This window comes from Ochotona curzoniae, unplaced genomic scaffold (genome assembly GCF_017591425.1).
Source record: "Ochotona curzoniae isolate NIBS_2020 unplaced genomic scaffold, NIBS_Ocur_1.0 contig_1302, whole genome shotgun sequence".
Taxonomy (NCBI): Eukaryota; Metazoa; Chordata; class Mammalia; order Lagomorpha; family Ochotonidae; genus Ochotona; species Ochotona curzoniae.
In genome coordinates, this window is record NW_024465035.1 from 5,724,963 (window position 1) to 5,746,293 (window position 21,331).

General features: G+C 47.5%; 1 protein-coding gene across 4 annotated transcripts in view; it reads right to left on the reverse strand.

The window, feature by feature from the left end:
• HACL1 (2-hydroxyacyl-CoA lyase 1) overlaps positions 1-19,502 on the reverse strand; it is a 32,185-nt gene extending 12,683 nt beyond the window's left edge. Inside the window, exons 1-10 of one of the 4 annotated variants that reach the window (XM_040963218.1) lie at positions 19,171-19,500; positions 18,939-19,043; positions 16,371-16,411; positions 12,725-12,805; positions 11,420-11,492; positions 9,587-9,664; positions 7,739-7,833; positions 6,139-6,251; positions 3,658-3,793; positions 162-267 (exon numbers count right to left, since the gene is read on the reverse strand). In XM_040963218.1, the coding sequence (XP_040819152.1) occupies positions 162-267; positions 3,658-3,793; positions 6,139-6,251; positions 7,739-7,833; positions 9,587-9,664; positions 11,420-11,492; positions 12,725-12,805; positions 16,371-16,411; positions 18,939-19,043; positions 19,171-19,260 (918 nt within the window). In that variant the 5' untranslated portion in view covers positions 19,261-19,500. Of the gene's footprint in view, positions 1-161; positions 268-3,657; positions 3,794-6,138; positions 6,252-7,738; positions 7,834-9,586; positions 9,665-11,419; positions 11,493-12,724; positions 12,806-16,370; positions 16,412-18,938; positions 19,044-19,170 lie in introns of all 4 variants that reach the window. The other 3 variants (XM_040963234.1, XM_040963227.1, XM_040963243.1) reach the window with 3 other exon arrangements.
• Between the last annotated feature and the right edge of the window lie 1,829 nt (positions 19,503-21,331).

The following is a 21,331-nucleotide window of genomic DNA, read 5'->3' on the forward strand; positions in this document are numbered from 1 at the left end:
GCTAAAAGGTAGCTCACTTTGGTACCTATAATTATGTTAGACAATTTATAACATTCTTCTTTCATTAAAATAAATTCAATAGGAATAAAAAAGAAAGCAGAAGGGATGATGGCAGAGGGAGAACAACGGACAGCTCTGAGTCACCTCCCCGCACGGGATACCTGGATGAACTTCACATCTGGCTGATACCGCGGAGGCAGTCCAAAATGTAAAATCCAATTTAGTCTGGCACCAAATAGCACAATTACGTCAGCGAACTGCAAAGCCCTATTAAAGAAAGACTCTGATATAATACACGTGTATCTACAGCTCTTATTTAAATTAGTTTCCAAAGTATTGGCTAAGTCTTGGAACTTACATTAGAGCTCAGGTCAATACGATCTTTAAGGTAAACTAATTTATTCAATTATCCTAGTTAAGTAATTAAAAGATGAGTTGCAAGAAAAATTACCACAAGGTATAGCTATGCTACTATTAATTTTTTAATGATAAAAAAGTAAGAGTTCCTTGAAGGTAATTTGAAAATAACAGAACATAAGAAAAAAAAACAAATAATCCTATTATACTTCAATTTATAAGCTATTACTAGCATCCCAGCATATTTTCTTCTATTTTTGTCTATGCAAGCACATTTTTAGTTTATATTTTAAGTTTATATACTAAAATACTGTCCCATGTACTTTCGCTCTTCATAAACTTTTTAGTCATCTATATTTGTCTTAAGTTTTAAAGACCATGTATTTTGCTTAATATGTATCCCACGATTTATTATTTTCAGAATTGTTAGGTAGTTGCTATGTTTATGCACTGCTTTTAAAGTCTATTGCTAGAAGCAGATATTCCAGGAATGACTATTCCTAGGAGATATTTCTCAGACTAGAAACTTATATTCCCAAATTACTTTCTGAAGCATTTGTTAGTTTGACTTTCTATATCTTGAAACTTGTGTCAGTCTGACCTAACACTTTACTAATCCTTTGCTGTCTACTCTGACACCCTGTCTTCCCTTACGCATCTCCGCCAGCCTGGCTTTCCACGCTGTTTCACCTTGCTGCACACAGGCCTCGAGCATCGCACACAGCTGCTGCTGTTATCCAATCAGCACGCCCGCCTTTCTGCTCAGGGCTCCATGACCGCAACCGCGCCAAGTTCTGCTGTGACACTTGCTGCTCATTTTTCTGTTTTGTGGATGTTTCTACCTTTGTCATTCCCTATCTACTTTGGTTTTGTCTTCTTTAGGGATTAATTTTTCTTATCTACTTATTATTTCAAATATCTATTCAAAAATCATCTTTAGATACTATACTAGTCCCATGGGAGCCAATTTAATGATAAAAACTAAACTGCAGGGTTGATTTGCATATTTATGCTCCAAAGTTCTTGAACTCGCAGATTCTAGTGTGTCTGGCACCTTAGGGTTTTTTTTTACATTATCAATGTCATTAACACTGTTTTTTAAAACTTGGCTAGAATAAAGATAAATTCAGCTAAAGTGAAATTTTAAAAAAAAAGTGGTATAAGTTCATCTCATTACTGCACAAAGAGTTACTTGAACAAAAAGAATGAAATGTTCCATTACGACAGCATGAAATGAGCAACAACTGAAGACAAAACAACCATTACATGTCAGAAAAATCCTCACAATTAATTCTGGCCCCTGCACAAGAATATGAGGAACACCGAGTACATGCATGTAGTGAACTACAAAGAGGAATGACATGAATATAAGACTTCAAATAAATTTTTTAAAGATTTCTCACTTATTTGAAAGGTGGGGGAGGGGTGCGGGAGAAGAGAGAGAGAGACCCATCTCTCTGCTGGGTCACTCCCCACATGTCAGTGACAGCCAGGGATGGGCCAGGCTGAAGCCAGGGTCCTGGAAGTCGTCCAAGCCTCCCACGTGGGTGCCGGGGCCCAGAGCTTGGGCCATCTTCCAGTGCTTCCCCAGTCAGCAGGGCCATGATCAGAAGCAGCCCAGCCAGGACTCCCATGGGTCCATGTGGGATGTGGGAATCACGGGTAGAGGCTTACCCTGCCACACCACAACACCAGTTTGCTTCTTTAAAAGAAGAACCCTACAGAGCCTGGTGTGGTAGCCTAGTGGTTAAGGTCCTCGCCTTGCATGCGTTGGGATTTCATATGGGTGTCGGTTCATATTCTGGCAGCCCCGCTTCCCATCCAGCATCCTGCTTGTGGCCTGGGAAAGCAGTTGAGGACGGCCCATGAGAAACCCGCATGGGAGACCCGGAAGAGGCCCTGGGCTCCTGGCTTCGGAACAGCTCAGCTCTGGCCATTGCGGCCCCTTGGGGAGTGAATCAACAGATGGAACATCTTCTCTGTCTCTCTTTCTCTCTGTATATCTGCCTTTCCAAAAAAAAAAAAAATAGGTTAATCTTAAAAAAAAAGAACCCTATGACAAATATGATATATTAATATTTATATTAAATGAAGTTCAGGAGTTGTTACCCAACATATTAACGAAATTACATTCTTCCTGTTGATATTTTTAGATTGTTTCATAATAAAGAAATGTCAAGAAATTAAGAGGAAAAAAGCTATACTATAAAAAGTGTGTTTTAGGCTGGCTGCAGCTTTCTCCCCCTGACCGCAGCGGGAGGCCCGCAGCAGAGCCCGGAGCTCCCCCTGACCGCAGCGGGAGGCCCGCAGCAGAGCCCGGAGCTCCCCCTGACCGCAGCGGGAGGCCCGCAGAGCCCGGAGCGTGCCAGAGGATCCTGAAAAGCAAACCACTGCAGGGAGCACTGGGGGGAGCTAAATGTTCGAAAATGCAACCCACAGTGATTGCTAAGCTTCTTCCCACGCGAGGAGCCAGGCCTGGTTCAGAACTGCAGTAGAACATTCCTGGCTTTCTGATCTCAAGGTCAGGGCCAAGGGGTCCCTAGGAGCTGAAGGCCACAGACAGAAAGGCTCATACATTTCTTCCCTTTGTCCCCTTGCCTTACTTGGTGGGCATCCCCACCGTACAGCTGTATCGTGGTGGCTGCCAAGCAGGTAAAATTCCCAGAAAAATCCCTCAGGCAGGAGAAGTTAGGAAGGGCAATGGCCGTGGTCCCAACAATAGGAGGCAACTCCCTTGGTCCTTGGGCTTGCTCAGAGGGCAGCCGCGCTGCGTGAGCGGACTCCCGGGCGGGGAGCACGGGCCTTCGGGTAGCGGTTAAGAAACAGTTTGGGACGTCTACTTCTCGTGTCAGAGTTCATGGCTGCAGTCTTGGCTCCAGTCTGGACCCCAGCTTCCTGTTAACGTGTGTCCCAGAGGTGGCAGGTGATGGTTCAGGTTTGTGGGTCCCTGCCATCCCCACGTGCGAACGTGGGATGAGTTCCTGACTTCAGCTTGGCCCCGCATTTGGCGAGTGAGCCAGTGGTTGGGTCTCTTGCTGTCTAAAACAAGGGAGCGCAGGGCTTTGGGAACTGGGCAGTTGGAGCAGGGTGCCTGAGAGGTCACAGGAGAGACAGGACACAAATCACCGGCAGTGCAGGGACATCGGGCTCAGCCAAAGCTGGGCATCGGCAGACAAGCAAGGGCTCTGAACTACTGCCCCAGAACCTGCAGCAGCCTAACCAGGCCACAGGCTAACCAACGGAGGACATGAGCCTCAAGTCAGCCGAGCCCTTGGACTCAAGCTCTGGAAGGCCACGTACCTCGATCTGGCGGCAGCCACACAGTTTGGATGGTTGTCAGGGACAACACCCTTCCCCATGGGCGTGGGCAAAAACGGCAGTTTACATTGTTCCACCAACTTCCTGATGTTCTCTTCCGCACGGGCATAGGCGGCACCTGCCAAAAATGCAAACGTACTGGGCTGATTCAGTTAAGTGGCAGGCCCCGTAAAAACTCATGTCTAATCAGTCTTTGATGGCAAATATTCCCCCGTGACCCAGCCCGTGCTGAGGCACAGGCACAAGTCAGAACCACCAGGACTGTGGACTTTTATCTTTGGGGTTCTGGAATGCTGAGCAAGGCAACGGTTTTCATTTCCCCCCAACGATAGCCTTCGTTCTTTTGAAAGATGTCTACTCCTCACAGGTCACCTTGCATCTCCTGCTGCCGTCACACACCCATTTAATGCCTTGGCCCCATGGAACGATTACCCATAATTCCCTGAACATACTAGTTTTCTTGGAGAGGAGTTTGCCTGCGGAGAGAAAGGCTCCTTAACTTCACAGATGGCTCTCCATCACCGGAGACCCCATCTTGCATTCTCCTGGTCCAGGCATGGAGATTCGAAGGGGCACAAGGTCAAAAGCTTTGCAAATCTTCTGGGTTCCTGCAGTTCTCGGACTGCTATGAGGGCGCCCCAAGAGAGACGCGGCTCATTTGTTTTCACAGTTACAAGCCCACAGAGCAACCATATACCCTATTCCACTGAAAGCAACTCACTGTTTCAAGTCAGACGATTCTATTTCTAACATCTCAAAGGCCACTTCCTTTTTGGCCATTTGTTTCATTCTTTTACAGAACTAGCAGAATATCACTCCATGCTTGAAACATATAATTCTCTATTGAACCTTAGTGTACTTTCAATATAATACTCCTCCAACATATCGCCTTACAAATCTTACATGACGAAACAAAATGCCTTCTACTTCATCCAGGAAGCTTTCCTGCATTCTCTTTCTTGCCCCAGCGTCTCTCTCTCTCCCTAGATACCGTCGTTCTCTCTGCTTGGTGAACTACCATTTATTTCTTACAGGGTGCCATCTGCCCCTTTTTCAAAGACTGATTTTATCTGAAAAGCAGAGAGAAGGAGAGAGAGGTGGGAGGGGGAGGCAGAGTGGGAAAGAGAGATCCTCCATCCACTGGCTCATTCCCCAAACGCCCTAAATGGCCGAGCTGAGCCAAGCTGAGGCCAGGGTCCAGGAGCTTCCTCCACAAAGGACTTGAGTCAGTCTCTGGTGCATTCTCAGGCCATGAGCAGGGAACAGGAACAAAAGTGGAACAGCTAGGATTCAAACCCGTGCCCTCATGGGATGTCGGTGTTGCAAGGGGAAGCTCAGCCTCCTGTGCCACAGCACCAGCGCTGTGTCATTTCCTAGTCATCACTGCGTAGCAGCGAGACTGCTTTCTGCTGTCTTTGCACATCTGCTTTTCCCGCTCAGAACGCACCACTTACCAGCGTCCTGCCTCTTTGATTCCAGGTCTACTTCCTCCCCAGCAAGAACCACGATGGTCTGATCCCCTCAGGACTGCTTGATATAATCCCTGCCGCCAAGTATTTGTCAAATGTCTGTTAAAGGAGGACTGGGGTGGGCAGTCCAGCAGTTCAGGTGCCCGTGCGCCGTGGCAGAGAGCTTGCCTGATTCAAAATCGGCCTCTGGCTTCTTCCCAGCGCAGCCCTGGAAGGCAGCACGTTATAGTTCAAGTCACTGTATTCCTACACCCACTGGGGACACTGCACTGGCTGTGCTCCTGCTTCCGAGCTGCAGTCCGAACCCAGCCCTGGCCACGCACGGGGACTCTATATGCGTATCCCTGTGTCTAAAAAAGAGGTGCGGACCTGGCATGGGAGCCTAAGGGCTAAAATCCTCACCTTGCACACACTGGGGCCCCATATGGGTGCAGGTTCATATTCCAACGGCCCCACTTCCCACCCCAACACTCTGCTTGTGGCCTGGAAAAGCAGTGAAAGATGGCCCAAAGCCTTAGGAGCCTGTACCCACATGGGAGACCTGGGAGAGGCTCCTGGCTCCTGGCTTCAGATTGCTCAGCTCCAGCCATTGTGGCCACTTGGGGAGTGAATCAACAAATGGAAGATCTTCCTCTCTCTCTTTCCTCTTCTCAGTCTATCTGCCTTTGCAATAAAAATAAATAAATCTTTTTTTTAAAAAGTTGGTTGCCTTGAATTAAGAGACTTTTTTTTTGTTTCTACTCTTCTGGATTTTCTTACAGGAGGAAAAAACCATTCCATTCATGAGACAAAAGCAATGTAATGGGTCAATATTGCCTTCAAGGGTTAGATATTTGGGAATCTGAGAATAATTTTATCATTTCAAAACAAATAATGCTAGATAAAAAAACCTCTTCTTCTAAATTCAAACATTATTAGTAAGCAATGTAAAAACATTCTAAAAACAATCTGTCCTCTGCGCAGCCCGAGGAGCCCGAGTGGTGTCTGCTGCTACCTTTGCCGATGATGAGCAGGGGCTGCCTGGCACTCCGAATGACCGACACGGCCTGGCACACCGCCGACGTGTCTGCCATGCTAATGGGCGGGGGCAGGCAGCACGCCTTGTACCTGGAAATAAGGACCCTGTTAATAGTGAAAAATTCAAATAGACACAAAGGGAGGAGAAACAGAGCATTGAATTCCACGTACCCAGCACATAGATTTCGCAACTAATATCATTTTACTATTTTGCCTCATACATATGCACAGACGTGCATTTTTTTCTTGAACCATTTTAAAGTAAATTACAAGCATCAAGACAGTGTGCCCTTAGACAGTTCCCCAGAAAGCTCTGCAGAGAGCATCCTTCTCGCACACAGCCACGGCCACGTCACTACGGCAGCTGGGAAATGAACAGCATCCCCTACAATCAGCTAATAGACAAAGGGCAGCTAATCCCCAGGGAACTTGTATTCCTGAACTGACATGGCAGTAGAGGAACGCTCTCGGAACAACAGTAAAAATCATACTAAAACCACTAGTTGACACCCACCATCTGCCAACTACTCTCGGATGATTTCAAAACACTGAGGTTCGATTTGTCCGTTTCAGCAGAAACAAGGACTCAGAGAAAGCAGCTTGCCCAAGGTCCCGGGCAGCACGTGGCAGAGGCTGGACCTGAGCAGTCACTCGGTTCCAAAGCTCAGGCACGTGACCTCTTCTACTCTGTTTCTACTCACAGGACACGTGAGGGTGTTAGTACAAGAACTACAATTATTTATCACAGTTAAGTATTTCTGGACACAAAGTTCTCACTGTGACATTTCACTTATTGTAGTAAAACTAAAAGAATTAGACTTTTCATATGATCCAAATATTTGGATAAATAACACAAAGGGACATTCAACCTTCGCTGCTGCGGAGTTAGCTGTCCTGCGTGAGGCCTGCCCCGGCCACGCTCAGGTACCCGATGCAGCCCGGGGCGTCCTTTCCCTCTGCCACACGGAGCTCCCTGCCAGCCCACTGACTAGCGAGAAACTAAGGAACCATTCGGCCGAGACTGCAAGAATGTGCTAATTGGCACCCAGGCTGACACGTTAACCCACGCACTCATCATCAGGGTGATTCAGAGGCCCAAAAACGATCTTCACAGTTCTTTTCACTGTTGAGAAATGAGGGGACACGTCAAATCACGGAGACATCTGTGCTGGAGCGATTTTAAATTGCTGAGAGACAGACCTAGACAAACACTTCTCACGCCGAGTGCTAGCAATTCTTCGACAATCAGCTCACCTCTTGGCTTCCACTGGGACTGCACTCAGTAACACATACCACGTCAGCGGGAAGGTTGGGGTGACGCCCACCGGGAGAATAATCGCAAAGAGAGAGAGAGCTCAGGAGGCTCCAAGTGTTTCATGATGAAAAGTATAATTACTAAATAATGCCATTTTAATGAACAGAATTAATCCTTTTAGCAAGGATTGAGGTTAATTATTACATCACCAAAAGCTAAGACAAATGGAGATTAACTTTCAAACTACTGTAAGGAAATCTTTGAACAAGGCAAGCACTATGACGATACAATGAAGCAAGTGTCCAGAGGCGCACATACTCACTTTACGGCCTCTGCGTTCACCAGCTGAGTCACGAAATCCGCGGGTATGTCAATGTAGCAAGCGCCGGGACGGCCGTAAATGCTGCTTCTCACCGCCTGGTGTTACAAACGAGACAAGATGCTTAAGACCCAAAGCCTTATTATATATCACTTGAAGCTTATTTAAAATTTTGAAATACATGCTGTCTTTTTTCTGGACATATTTTGTTGGAGAACCAAATTACTATTTAAACTGAAACTCATCTACAGTGAGTCTGTATCTTTCTGGAAGGCACTTCTGTTTTGAAAAAGTAAGCATTCACTTAACACTTTAAAATTCGTGTTCTAGAGGTGGGCATTTAGCCTACCAGTCAGGAAGACTGTGTCACATCAAAGTGCATGAGTTCTAGCCCCAGCTCCAGCTCTCGACTCCAGCCTCCTGCCAACACAGACCCCAGGGACAGCCTGCGATGGCCCCAGTAGCTGGGGTCCGCCTCCTGGGTTTGGCCATCCAGCCCCAGCTTGTTACTGGCATTTGGGGAATGGACCAAAGGACAGAAGGTCTCTCTCTACCTCAAAAGTAAAACTTTTAGAAACATTCATGTTCCATTACACTTCAGAATGGGAAATTTTTTAAAAACGATTTGTTTATTTTTATTGGAAATACAGATATACAGAGAGGAGGAGAGACACAAAGGAAGATCCTCCATCTGCTGATTCAATCCCCAAGCAGCCACAATGGTTGGAGCTGAGTCAATCTGAAGCCAGGAGCCTGGAGCTCTTCTGGGTTTCCCATGCGGATGCAGGGTCTCAAGGCTTTGGCCCATCCTTGACTGCCTTCTCAGGCCACAAGTAGGGAGCTGGATGGAAACAGGTCGCCAGGATTAGAACCGGCACCCATACCCATATGGGATTCTGGCGTGTGCAAGGCGAGGACTTGAGCCACTAGGCTACTGTGTTAGGCCCTGAGAATGTGAAATTCTTCACTAGAGTCTGCTTGACAAGTTGTAATACTGTCACACATACTTTCACCTGCTTCTTGATTCTAATGGTTTGGCAAAGTTCTCAGAAACTATCATGTTGTAATCTATGTCAAAAGGCCTCTCTAACTCACGGATTTGAAACAGCTCAAAGGTAATTTCACAATAAAAACTGGCTAGCTAAAATTAGTTTGTAACATGCTGTTTAATTAACTAATACATAATCCTGTAAGCACTAGTCCCAACTTTAAAAATAATCTTTTGAAACAAGATAAAAAGTTGCGTAAGAGAAAGCGTGCCAGGGGAGTTCTACATGCTTTTATCTTTACTTTTGTATAATTAAAAAGATAATTTAAAATACTAAGCAAAGGGGAAGCGTTTCCCTAACCAGACATAACGACAGCACACCTGAGAACACAAATCGCTTACGGCAACAGCGTCACTCGGAGCAGGGGTTGTGGCACAGAGAGGTAAGCCACTGGCTGGGACAAAGGCATCCCCAAATAGGTGCTGGGTGTCAATCCTGGCCTCTCTGCCTCCGGTTCGGTCTCCTGCCAATGCCTCCTGAGAGGCCACGGTGGCTGCAGATGCTTGGGACTCTGCCACCCAGGTGGGCAACGGGATGCATGGCCAGGCTCCATTCGGCCTGGCCCAGCCCTGGCTCTTTCACGTGTCTGAGGAGTGATCGGGCATCTGCCTGTCTCTCTCAAACTCTTTCTGCCTTGCAAGTAAATGAAAAATAAATAAATAAATAAAATAAACATTTTAAAAAGTCACTTTTAATAGCCTGATTATATTCCTACTAATTTTATTGAGAATAAAAACAATGTAAGAATGAGAAAATGAGAAAAATATCACTTGACCTGTGAAGTTTGCTGTAAATACTGTACCTTTTCAATAATAATGGGGATAGCTTCAATGCTGCTTGGCCGCGCAGAGAACTTGCTATATAATCTACAAGCTTCAACCTACATGGAAAGTGAAAATCACTTAAAATTCAGCTTACAATCATAGTTCTCTTCTGAAGGAAGACAGAAATGAAACATCATGACTTTCTATCTTGTTTAGAGGCAAGCTGGAGAAAACACACTACTTACAGCATGCCCAAGCAGCAATTTCCGCTTCAGTCCGACTGGGTAGCAAAGCAAAGCAAGGAGTCGTTTCCACTTTCCTGTTAGCAGCAACTAGAACATTTCCTAATCCCCACCATGCACCCCAATACATGACAGAGGTGCCCTAAGACACTGCTCATGGGACAATCAATGGGGGGAAGCGCGCCCTGTCCGGGAAGAGTTCCAAGGAACACACCCTTGGATCTAAGAGTCCCAAAGCCAGGAATACACAACTTCATCTTTGACATCCCTCTACATTAACCATTTATTTTTACATTGCTATCAGTTTTCCTTCACCACACTTGGTTGCTTGGAACATGTGACTTTAATGATAATTTTTAACGGAGCATTATACTGTTTCTCTTGGTACCTTCTGCTGTAAAGCCTATGCAGCAGCTGTACTGTTGGTTCCACTGGCATGTCAATGTTATCCCTCCCCATCTTTCAGAAATTACCTTTTTTTCCTTTTTAAAGATTTATTTTTATTACAAAGTCAGATATACAGAGAGGAGGAGAGACAGAGAGGAAGACCTTCTGCCGGATGATTCACTCCCCAAGTAAGCGCAACGGCCGGGTCTGTGCCAATCCGAAGCCAGGAGCCTGAAACTTCTTCCGGGTCTCCCACACAGGTGCAGGAACCAAAAGCATTGGGCCGACCTCGACAGCTTTCCAAGGCCACAAGCAGGAAGCTGGTTGGGAAATGGAGCCACCGGGATTAGAACCGGCGCCTATATGGGATCCCGGGGCGTTCAAGGCAAGGACCTCAGTGGCTAGGCCATGCCGCCAGGCCCATCCACCCTTACTTAAAAGCCTTTCACAAGAAATAAGTGTTTGAGGGCCAGAGTTGTGGTGCAGCAAGTTAAGCTGATGCCAAACAGGAGTGCCGGTTTGAGTTCCAGCTACTCTTGTTTGGTGCAGACTCCCGCTGAAGTACCTGGGAAGGTAACAGAAGATGCCCACATGCTTAGACCCGTCACCCAGGTGGCAGAGCAAGCTGGCGTTCCAGGCCCCTGGCTTCAACCTGGCTTCCACCTGATGCAGATCTGGCTTTGGCAACCATTTGGGGACTGAACCATCAGACTCCAGAGCTCTCTCTCTTCTCTCTCTATCCCTTTTATTCTCCCTCCCTCTCCCTGTATCTCTTTTTCTCCTCCTTTCTCGCTTGTGTGCACTTACAAGTACATACACCTGTAAGTGCGCCTACCCTCACCTATTTGCCATCTCTAACTGTTGCTAAAACGCATTCTTTGGACAGATTCTTTCAAGTTTCTTTTAATTTTGAAGTATTTTCCCTTTGACAATAATCTTGATCGACGTGACAATCACGTTGAGGACTTTCTCTCAACTTCCTGTTCCTTAAACTCTGGAAAGCTTGGTTTAAATCATTTTTATTCCTACTGCTCCATTCACTGAGGAAATTATTCTCAGAGCTTAAAATCCTGTCAAAAAGGTGTATTTCTCAAAAATTTTCTCCCAAGCAAGGATTAAGTTTTTTTCACCATCAGCCCTAAGTCTCAGGGCGGAACCACAGCAGGCGTCTCTAGCTAACGGAATGCCCTTTCCCTGACTCACTGAGGGCAACTGTATTACTAACTCGCAGAGCTTGGGTACCTGAGGGAATTCCTGGAACGCGCCCATTGTTTCTTGATTTCTCTCAGAGGAACCACCAATCACAAGCAAGGGCCTGAAATAATCAGTAAAAATAATAATAATTAGAAACAAATCCTCAGACAAACCCGCAGCAAGGCGCCCAATGCATAACACTCCAAACAGAAGGAACGAGAAAAACACATATCTGTGTTTAAGAATGTGTGTCTTGGGCCTGGCGCGATAGCATAGTGGCTAAAGTCTTCACCCTGCACACACCAGGATCCCATATGGGCGCTGGTTTTAATCCCGGCAGCTCCACTTCCCATGGCCTGGGAAAGCAGTTAAGGACGGCCCAAAGCCTTGGGACCCGGTGCCTGTGTGGGAGACCCAGAAGAGCTCCGGGCTTTGGATTGGCTCAACTCCAGCAGTTGCAGCTGCTTGGGGAGTGAATCTCTGATGGAAGATCTTCCTCTCTGTGTATTCGCTTTTCCAATAAAAATAAATAAATCTCTAAAAAATAAAAAAGTAAAAACAAGCCTAAAAAAACCCTGATTTTTAATGAATCATTTAAAACTGTACAATCACATTTATACAATTTATACACAGGAAATTTTAAAATGCTGTTTATCTCTAAGTTAAAGAATTACTAAAAAAAATTTTTTTTTAATTAAAAATAAAACGAATTACTGAATTTGGGCCTAGCACCACAGCCTAAATCCTCGCCTTACATGCACTGAGATCCTGAATGGGTGCCGGTTTGAGTCCTGGCTGCTCCACTTCCCTTCCAGCTCCCTGCTTGTGGCATGGGAAAGTAGTAGAGAATGATCCAAAGCTTTGGGACCCTGCACCCATGTGGGAGAACCAGAAGCAGCTCCAGGCTCCTGGCTCTGGATCAACTCAGCTCTGGCCATTGGGGCCACTTGGGGAGTGACCCATTGGCTAGAGGATCTTTCCATTTCTCCTTCTCTCCGTAAATCTGCTTCTCCAATAAAAATAAAATAAATCTTAAAATAAAATACCAAATCTAATTACTGGCACTTTAAAACCTTATTTCAAATTCTTTATTGTATTTAATGCATGAAACATTGTAGTTTGATATCTATATACTCATGATATACGACAGGGCCTTTTATCCTTCGTAAGTCATACCTTGTGCCTTTCGACCCTTTCTCTTCCCACTCCTCACCCTCCGACCCTGCCCATAACCACCCGGCTACTCTGTCTGTAAATTTTAGTTTTCCACCAAGTCTTTCTACCCTTAACCAGCTCTGTTGAGGTCATGCAATGACATTTGAGGAAATGATATCAGTAATAATTATTCATTACCAACAGTTCATGTTGGCGTTTGCCATACCACCCAAGGCATGGATGAGACCTGGGCCGGAAACCACGAGGCATACTCCTGGCCTACAAGAAAAAACAATTATTTAAACAGTATGACAACCTTCCTGACTTCAAAGGAAGGACATACAGTAGTTATTAAGTAAAACAGAAAATAAATATCACAAGAAATATGGCATCTAACATCTTCACATTGTATTGCACAAACTTCCTTGTATATTGCTCCTATTAATAACTGGGGAAAACAAGTTGATTGCTCGTAAAATACTGAGTACACTGGGATAGGAGACTAAGGTTATTTTTTATTTCTTAACAAAGAAACGAAAAGCATTTTCAAATAGTTTATACAAAATGCATATTATGAAAAACTATCACGGATTTAAAAATTATTTTACACTGGGACTGGCATGATAGCTTCATGGCAAAGTCCTCGCCTTGAACGCACCACGTCCCATATGGCTGCTGGTTCTAATCCATGCAGCTCCACTTCCCATCCAGCTCCCTGCTTCCGGCCTGGGAGCAATCGAGGACGGCCCAAAGCCTTGGGATCTTGCACCTGCACGGGAGACCCAGAAGAAATTCCTGACTCCTGGCTCCGGATCGGCTCAGCTCCAGCCGTGTGGTCACTTGGGGAGTGAATCAGCAGAAGGAAGATCTTCCTCTCTGTCTCTCCTCCTCTCTGTATATCTGCCTTTGCAATAAAAATAAATATATCTTTAAAAAAATATATCTTAATAATTTCTTCATTTCATTCTCCAGGAACATTTTAAAGTAGTCTCATACAATTTAAACCGATCTTCAACAGAAAGTAATTTTCAGGGCCCGCCGTGATGCTTCAGTGGCTAAATCTTCATCCTGAACATGCCAGGATTCCAGTTACAGGATAGAAGTGCCAGATACGGGCGCCAGATACAGATGCCAGATGTGTGCCAGTTCGTGTCCAGGCTGCGCCACTTCCCATCCAGCTCCCTGCTTGGGACCTGGGAAAGCAGCAGAAGATGGCCCGAGGCCTTCAAACCCTGCACCCATGTGGGAGACCATGTGGGAGACCCATCTGGCTCCTGGCTTGGGATTGGCTCAGCTCTGGCCGTGGCAGCCATCTGGGGAGTGAACCAGCAGACAAAAGATCTTTCTCTGTCCTGTCTTCTCAAGAAATCTGCCTTTTCAATAAGATAAATAAACCATTAAAAAAAACTAGTAAAGCAATTCTGAATACAATCTAAGAATGAACTTAAATACTTTAATCTAGATGTCATTTTTTAAAGCTGAAGACACTCAAGGAAATCTATGTCCATACAATTTGGTTTACTATTTTACAATTATAAGGTAGTTACCGCTAAATCTCTACTGAAGGCAGACTTTAAAATACGTTAGCTCAGTTATCACACGGTAAATTAACTTCCCTAACAGTATATGCCAAAAGAACCTTCTGCAGTGCTATAAATACTTTGTATCTGCCCAGCCAGCTACTGCACCTGACTCCTGAGCACTTGGCGTGTTTACTAGTGCCAGCTTTGCGGCATACTGTGTTAACCCACCAGCTGCAGTGCTGGCTTCCCATAGGGGCGCCGCTCTAATCCTGACTGCCCCACTTCTGAGCTGCTAACGTGCCTGGACAAGCAGAAGATGCCTCAATTGCGTGGGCTCCTGCACTCTCGTGGGAGACCTGAATGAAGCTCCTGCCTCTTGGTTCCGACCTGACCCAGTCTAAAAAGTGGAGGCCATTTGGGGAGTGGATAGATCCCTTTCTATCTTTCCATTCCTTTCTACCACTGCCTTTGAATTAAGTACTTTTTAAAATAAATAAATCAATGTTTTAAAATAGGGATGAAGGTTTACAGAAAGATGCAAATGAATTTTTTTTGAGAACTCACACAAACATAGGGACTGGTGCTGTAGCATAGTAAGTTAAGCTTCTATCTGAGATGCCAGCAACCCATATGAGAGCCTGTTTAAGCCCTGGCTGCTTTACTTTTTTTTTTCTTTCAGGTTTTGCTTCACTCATTTTTCTTCACTTTTAGTACAGTTTTGCTAATGCTTGGGAAAACAGCAAAAGATGGCCCAAGTGTTTGGGCCCCTGCATCCATGTACGAGACCCTGAAGAAGCTCCTGGCTCCAGTCTGGCACAGCCCCGGCTACTGTGGCCATCTGGGAAGTGGAGCAGTGAATAAAGATTCTTTCTCTGTAACTCTAAATGTGAAATAAATAAAAAATAAATCAAAGCTCTCAAATATCATAATTGGAAAAATCATCAAAAAGAATTATTTAAACAAGTGCTTACTTTAAGAGCAGCTATAATTTAAACGGTATTTAATTTTAATTAATTTAAATGTGAAGAGTCACATGTGCTGGTGGCTACTATACTAGCCAGCGCAGTTCAAGTTCAATTTCAAATGAAAGATTCTTCAGAATATGAGCCTGCAGGGTGGGCACTATTACCCAGCGGGGTCAGCTGCCTTTTTTGGGACAAGCACGCCCCACATGAGAGGGCCTGGCCTCAGTCTGCCCTCTGCTTCAAACCCAGCTAACTGCTGCGCACCTGCCAGGGCTCAAGCACTCACACCTGCCACCCACAGGAGGGACCTGGCTGGAGCATCTGTTACAGGCTTTGGGGAGTCCAAGAGTAGATGGAAAATCTCTCCCTCTCTCTCTCTCTATTGGTCTAATAATGAAAACAATTTTTTTTTTCAAAAAAAGTATAAACTCTGTTTCTTAATAATTATAGCACATTCCCTTTTCTTTAGATTTACTTTTATTTAATCTGAAAAGCAGAGTTATAGACAGAGAACGAGAGCGAGCTCTCCCGTCTGCTTTTTTACTCCCTAAATGGTTGCAATGACCAGGGCTGGGCCACACTGGAGCTAGGTGCATCTTCTGGATCTCCCACGTGGGTTCAGTGGCCACAAGCAAGGAGCTGGACAGGAAGTGCAGCAGCTGGGACAAGAACCAGTGACCATACAGGATCACACTATGCCACAGTGTCTGCCTCCACAATAGGAGTTTCTTCTCTCTCTCTCTTTTTAAGGTTTATTTATTTCACTTAGGAAGCCAGTGTTACAGTGAGAGAGGGAGAACTAGAGAGAGACAGACCTTCCATCCGACTGTTCCCTCCCCAAATGGTTGCAATGTCCAGAGGTGTGCCGGTCCAAAGCCGGGAGCAATGAGCTGTTTCCACATGGGTGCAAGGTCCACGGCCCTGGGCCACCCTCGGCTGCTCCTCCAGATGGACTGGGAAGTGGAGTAGCTGCAACTCAAAATGGTGCACACATGGAATGTTGGCACTGCGGGTAGAGGATTAGCCAGTTATGCCACCATACCAGTCTCTATCATAGCCATTTTCTGCATGAAGGTTATCAATGCCTGTAAGCTGAATGTTTGTCAATATAAGTAAAAAGATGAAAATACTGTTGATATGTAAATAAGGTAACAGATTGGTGAAGGTGATGTCCCATCCTAAATGCTTTTCTGGGATGATCAACCTTTGGATCTGACCCTCAGTTTTAAATTTATTCTTCTTTATTATTAACATCTTCTATAACCTTTTCAAATGAGCAAATTCTTCAACTGAAAGCCACAATGGTGCTACCGCCAAACTATCAAAGTAACAGAAATAAAGCAGATTTTAGCTTACCTGCCAGTCAGATACCCAACTGCGGAAGCAGCGTAACAAGCCTGCGGAGAAAGAAAACTGCCAGGTCAGCGAGTACGGCTCCTTGCAGCAGGAGCACTTCCACAGAGAGGGAGCCCTCCAGGAGCACCTCGCTCCGAGCTGGCTCCTGCCTCCTTCAGCCACAGTCTCCTGGTCTTCTAGCATAGCACTTCCCACAATACAAGAAATCCACCTGCTTGCATCTGTCCCCTGGAGGACAGGAATGACACATCACTCATTTGCGGAGCCCAGCACAGCACCCAGGCCCTCCCGAAGCCTCCACTAAGCTCCGGGGGCTGAGAGAGCACCTCGCAGCTGTCTGCTTCCTGTTCTCCTTCTGCCGGCCCCCGCTTCCTGCTCCCAGGAAGCCTGTCTTCCCACAGGGCACCCAACCATGCCCCTCACCTGCTGAGAGAAACCTGCCCAGTCCTCCCAGACAGGACTCTCCTGATGGGTCAGCCGAGCCCCCGTCAGTCCTCCAGGCCACCCTTGCTGTCCCTGCTCGTCCTCACAGCCACAGCTGCTCTGAGATCGCTTCTGCTTTGCATGCACTCACTTTCCCAGACCGTGATCACCATGCATGGTGCTCAGCTTAAAGCACCTGCTCAACACATACATGCTGTGTGAAAAAGCGATTAGCGGCAGACAGGTCACCTTGAGAAAAACTAGTAACATGCAGCCTCATGGGAAGATCCTTCACCTTCTCTCACAGATGCAAGAATGGAATGTTATTCCAACCTTGTACAAGGAAAAGCAAAGCAAATTCAAAACCCACTATTTTTTTTTTTTCTAAAGGTGGAGAAACAGAAAAAGAAGTGGAGTCAGAGAGAGCTATCTTTCACCCACTGGTTCACTTTAAACAGCCAGAACAACCAGGCCTGAACGAGGCCAAAGGCAACAGCCAGTAACTCCACCCTGGTCTCCCACACGGGCGGTGTGGGCCCAGTCTGCAGCCATCCTGTGCTGCTTTCCCAGGAGCAGGGAGCTGGACGGGAAGCAGAGCAGCCGGCGCCTGACTGGCATTCTAATAGGAGATGTCAGCGCCACACACAGTGGGCTGACCTGCAGAGCCACAATGTTGGCTCCCAGGACCCTCTAGTTAAAAAAAAAAAAAAATACAAAGCTCCACAGTGGTGCAACAGATGGAGCTGCCGGCAGGGACACCTAAGTCCCACACCCAAGCACCCAGCTTGGATACAATCCAGCGTCCTGCTAACGCATCCTGGAGGGCACTGGGTGGTGGCTCCACTGCTCGGGGTCCCTGCCACCCACGTGGGAGACTCAGATGGGATTCTGAGCTCCCACCTCCAACCTGGCCCAGCACTGGATGCTGTGGGCATTTGGGAAGCAAACGTGTGGAAAAAGCTCTCTCCTCTGATGCTCTGCCTTCCAGTATGCAAAATAAACAGCATTTTAAATACAAAAAGCAAACCCTAACCATGAAAAGACAGAGGACAGAACAAGTCAATCAACCACCTCAGCTATATGTTGGTAGTGAAAAACTGGGCAAACGGAGACTCTATGATGGACTATGTCGATCAGTGGATTCTTCAATGACTTCATAGTGCTTGGATGGCGAGACTGGCAGCAATTCAGAACTATAGAACTATCAAAACCACTTGAGCAAGACCCTTGGAGCATGCCCCACATCGGGGACCTGGGATGGGTGCGAGACTGTGTGGGGCTTCTCCCTTAATATCCCCCTTTACTCCAGACACATGAAGGACACAATATGGAAATAACAGTCTTACCCACTTTCCTGTAGCCCTTGAACCTTTTTACTCTAACTATGTAAAGATTGTCAAAAATATAATTAAAAAATGGAAAAAGTAAAAAAAAAAAAAGGCAAAACTACAAATTCCAACCTTACAGATGAGGAATACCACTGGTAATGTCTTAAGCATCTACATTATGCAAACTCCCCCCCACACACACAGAACGCCAGGCACCGTGAGGATATGATGAGCACCACTTTTCATCTCTAGGGCAATGGAAAGCTGGACGACTCAGCCATGAGGGATGGGCAACACCAAGGAGGCACAACAAACAGGTTTTCAAAATGTCCCGGGTCAGGCCGAGGCAGAAAAGCACGAGGCTGAGATTTGGGACAATGAGGGTCTGCCCTGCACGTCTGGTCTCACACCAGACCTGGCCTGCACCCACTCATCCCAAAGCTGGTCTGCTGAGCACCTGCCACGTGCAGGTGCCACCCTAAGCACTGGCTGTGAACCCTAAGAAGTAACATCGGCTGTGAACCCTAAGAAGTAACACTCTTGCTGGGGCTCACACTCAGGGAGTGGAGCGGCCCCTTCTCATTCTGACCCTGGAATCTGAGCAGGGTGTGATGCGGGATGGGAGGTGGGGCATGCATGGACGTCACAGTTTAAATCCTGGCTTGGTCAGATCGTCCTTCCAAATGACCGCTGACCCAGCTGATCGCCCACGGTGGCTGACAAGGCAGGTGGTGCACGCCCAGTGTGGCCAGGCACACGGGCTCTCTGGGCAGCCATGCCCACCCACGACCCCGACTGCCCAAGTCCGGCTACTCACCGCCTGCTCATTCCTCATCCCGATGTACCTGATGCCCAGCTCCTGCGCGGCCATGGCGATTTCCGTCACCGGGATGCCCACCACGCCGAACATGTACAGCACATCCTGCAGGCCGGAGAAGGAGGGATGCACCAGGGGTCCACCCCGCCCCAGGGACCACTGGACCCCATAACCCAGCCCAGGCGCGGCCACGCCCCCCGTCTCCAGGACAGAGCCCCGCCGTTCTGCACACCTGCTCTTTCAGGGCCTGAGCGATGACTTTAGCTCCGGTCACCTGCTTCTCTCCTTCCTCGCCGCGCCCCTGCAAGTCGCTGTCCGGCATGTTCCTCCTGCCAGTGCCAACCCGGCTCACGCACTCCGCAGACCCCAGGTACGCTGCTCAGGGCCCTGCGAACTCCGACCGGGCTGCACGGCGGCCGACCGCCCCTAAAGAGCGCGAGGGAGGGACGGGGCGGAGCAGGGGGCAGCACCGCCCTCGCGTGAGGTGAGGCCCGGCACCCCGCTCAGCCGAGGGAGGCGGGACCTGCAGAAGGCTGCGGCCCACGCCGAGCAGGTAAGAAACCGAGTCTTGGGAGAAGGCCGCCATGTTCCCGGCCCTTTAGAGGGCTTCGGAGGACGGCTGGCGCATGCGCACGGTGGGGCGCTGAGGGGCGCGCGCTCACACGCCTGGGGTTGCGCGGAGGCTGCTGGGAGACGCGGTGGGCGCTGGGTGCGACGCGCTGGGCCTTTTCTGGCGTCGCGCTGTTTTCACGTGGCGTTCGTCGCGGGTTTGGGCCTATGGGCCGGGGTCGTGCACGACGGCGCAGCTTCCAGGCTAGAAACGCGCCAGAGCCCTTGGAGGATCCCGTCGTCGCCTCACACCCTGTGCTCACCCAGCCCCACCACGTGCGTCGCTTTTACTTACAGCCTAGATACTCATTTTCAGAAGCTCCCCTCAATCAGCCATAGCTGGCTTGTTGGCATTTTTTTTTCTGTTTCCGGTTTTGGGTATTGTTTAGGTCAGAAGAAGAAGAGAGGCGAGCGAGGGTGGGGTGGGGGGGCATGGGTAGCCAAACGAATGAGCAGTGTGGGAAGTGAAAACCATTTTAAACCCGGAGGTTTGGCAAGGCAGGACGGGGCTTGCGTGTGGTATCCGCTCCAAGCAGAGGAGAGAGGAGTGGCTGCTTCCGTGGGGTGGAAGATGGCTGGCGGGGGGGGGGGGGAGCTTCGTTGTTTGAAACTCCAAAACGTAACTGCAGGCTCTGCCGTGCTATTCTATGCTGCTTCCACGTCTCGGTGGAAACACGACATGGGGCGGGGCGGGGAGAATACTGCATCGCTAAATGCATGGGTCTCTAAAGTCATGGCAGTTTTTGGACAGGAAGTGTTGGACCTAGTGTAACTAACCATCACCTCAAATAAAAGAAGACATCTTGAATCTGCCCACGTGCCAAGTCAAATTGGCATTGCAGCAAAAGGCGAAGTGTGTGCTCTGAGCGGATGGTGGCACAATGGCTGCTGCCCCTGCGAAACGTGGGCTCTGTCCCCTTGGTGATAGGGCAAGGGTATGGGTTACCACCTGTGTACCAGCCTCTCCCATCACTGCGAGAGAATCACTTTGAAAACTTTTTTTAAAAACATCACTGCCCTTCCTTTTCCCAGACCTGATGCAGCTCTGTCCAGGACAAGTTCAAGCAGCTGTCTGATTTTTGACTAAGAGCCCCAGGTTCAGAGCCTCTGGCCCCATACTCCCACTGCAGGCTGCCGTTAATAATTGAATATGTGGTTGCTCAATATTTCCACAGTGATCCTGTTGGGTAATTGGACTCAGGTTCAAGGCTGGCTTGACGCTGGCAGCAAGGGCTGTGATAGTGGGGTCACAGGACCTCGTGTGTACTTCTCAACCAGAAGACGCACCGACAGACCTCCTCAGGGTGCTGGCGGTGTTGGAACAAGCCCCAGAATTCCAAGCAGCTGCTTCCAGTCCTCTAGCGAAGAGGAGTCAGCAAGCCTTAGATTTGCTCTCACCTTTGCACCTCCGGGTTCAGGTTCAGGGCCGTGCGCTGCATACTTCACTGATGTCACAAGCCTCCGCAGCCCCCCAGGCTCGAATCCAATGCCCTTTGCACAGACCTTAGAAACATTAACTGCGTACTTTATTATTTCCTTTAGCAGTAGGTCACAGAATTTTGTTATCATTTTCTTTGCTTTTGTTTGTTTACCCCTTTATTCCTCCAGGGAGGAATAAAACTAACTTGTATTTTTAAAGAAAAGGCTAAAATATTGATACCACGCCTTCCAAGAGAACCGGTCATCTACACATATCAATTCTATGGGCTTTTGGTTTTGCAACTGCACAAAGGAGCTGTCTGACCGCCTTCCTTTTGGATGAAAAGAAAATAGACTCCTCTAAA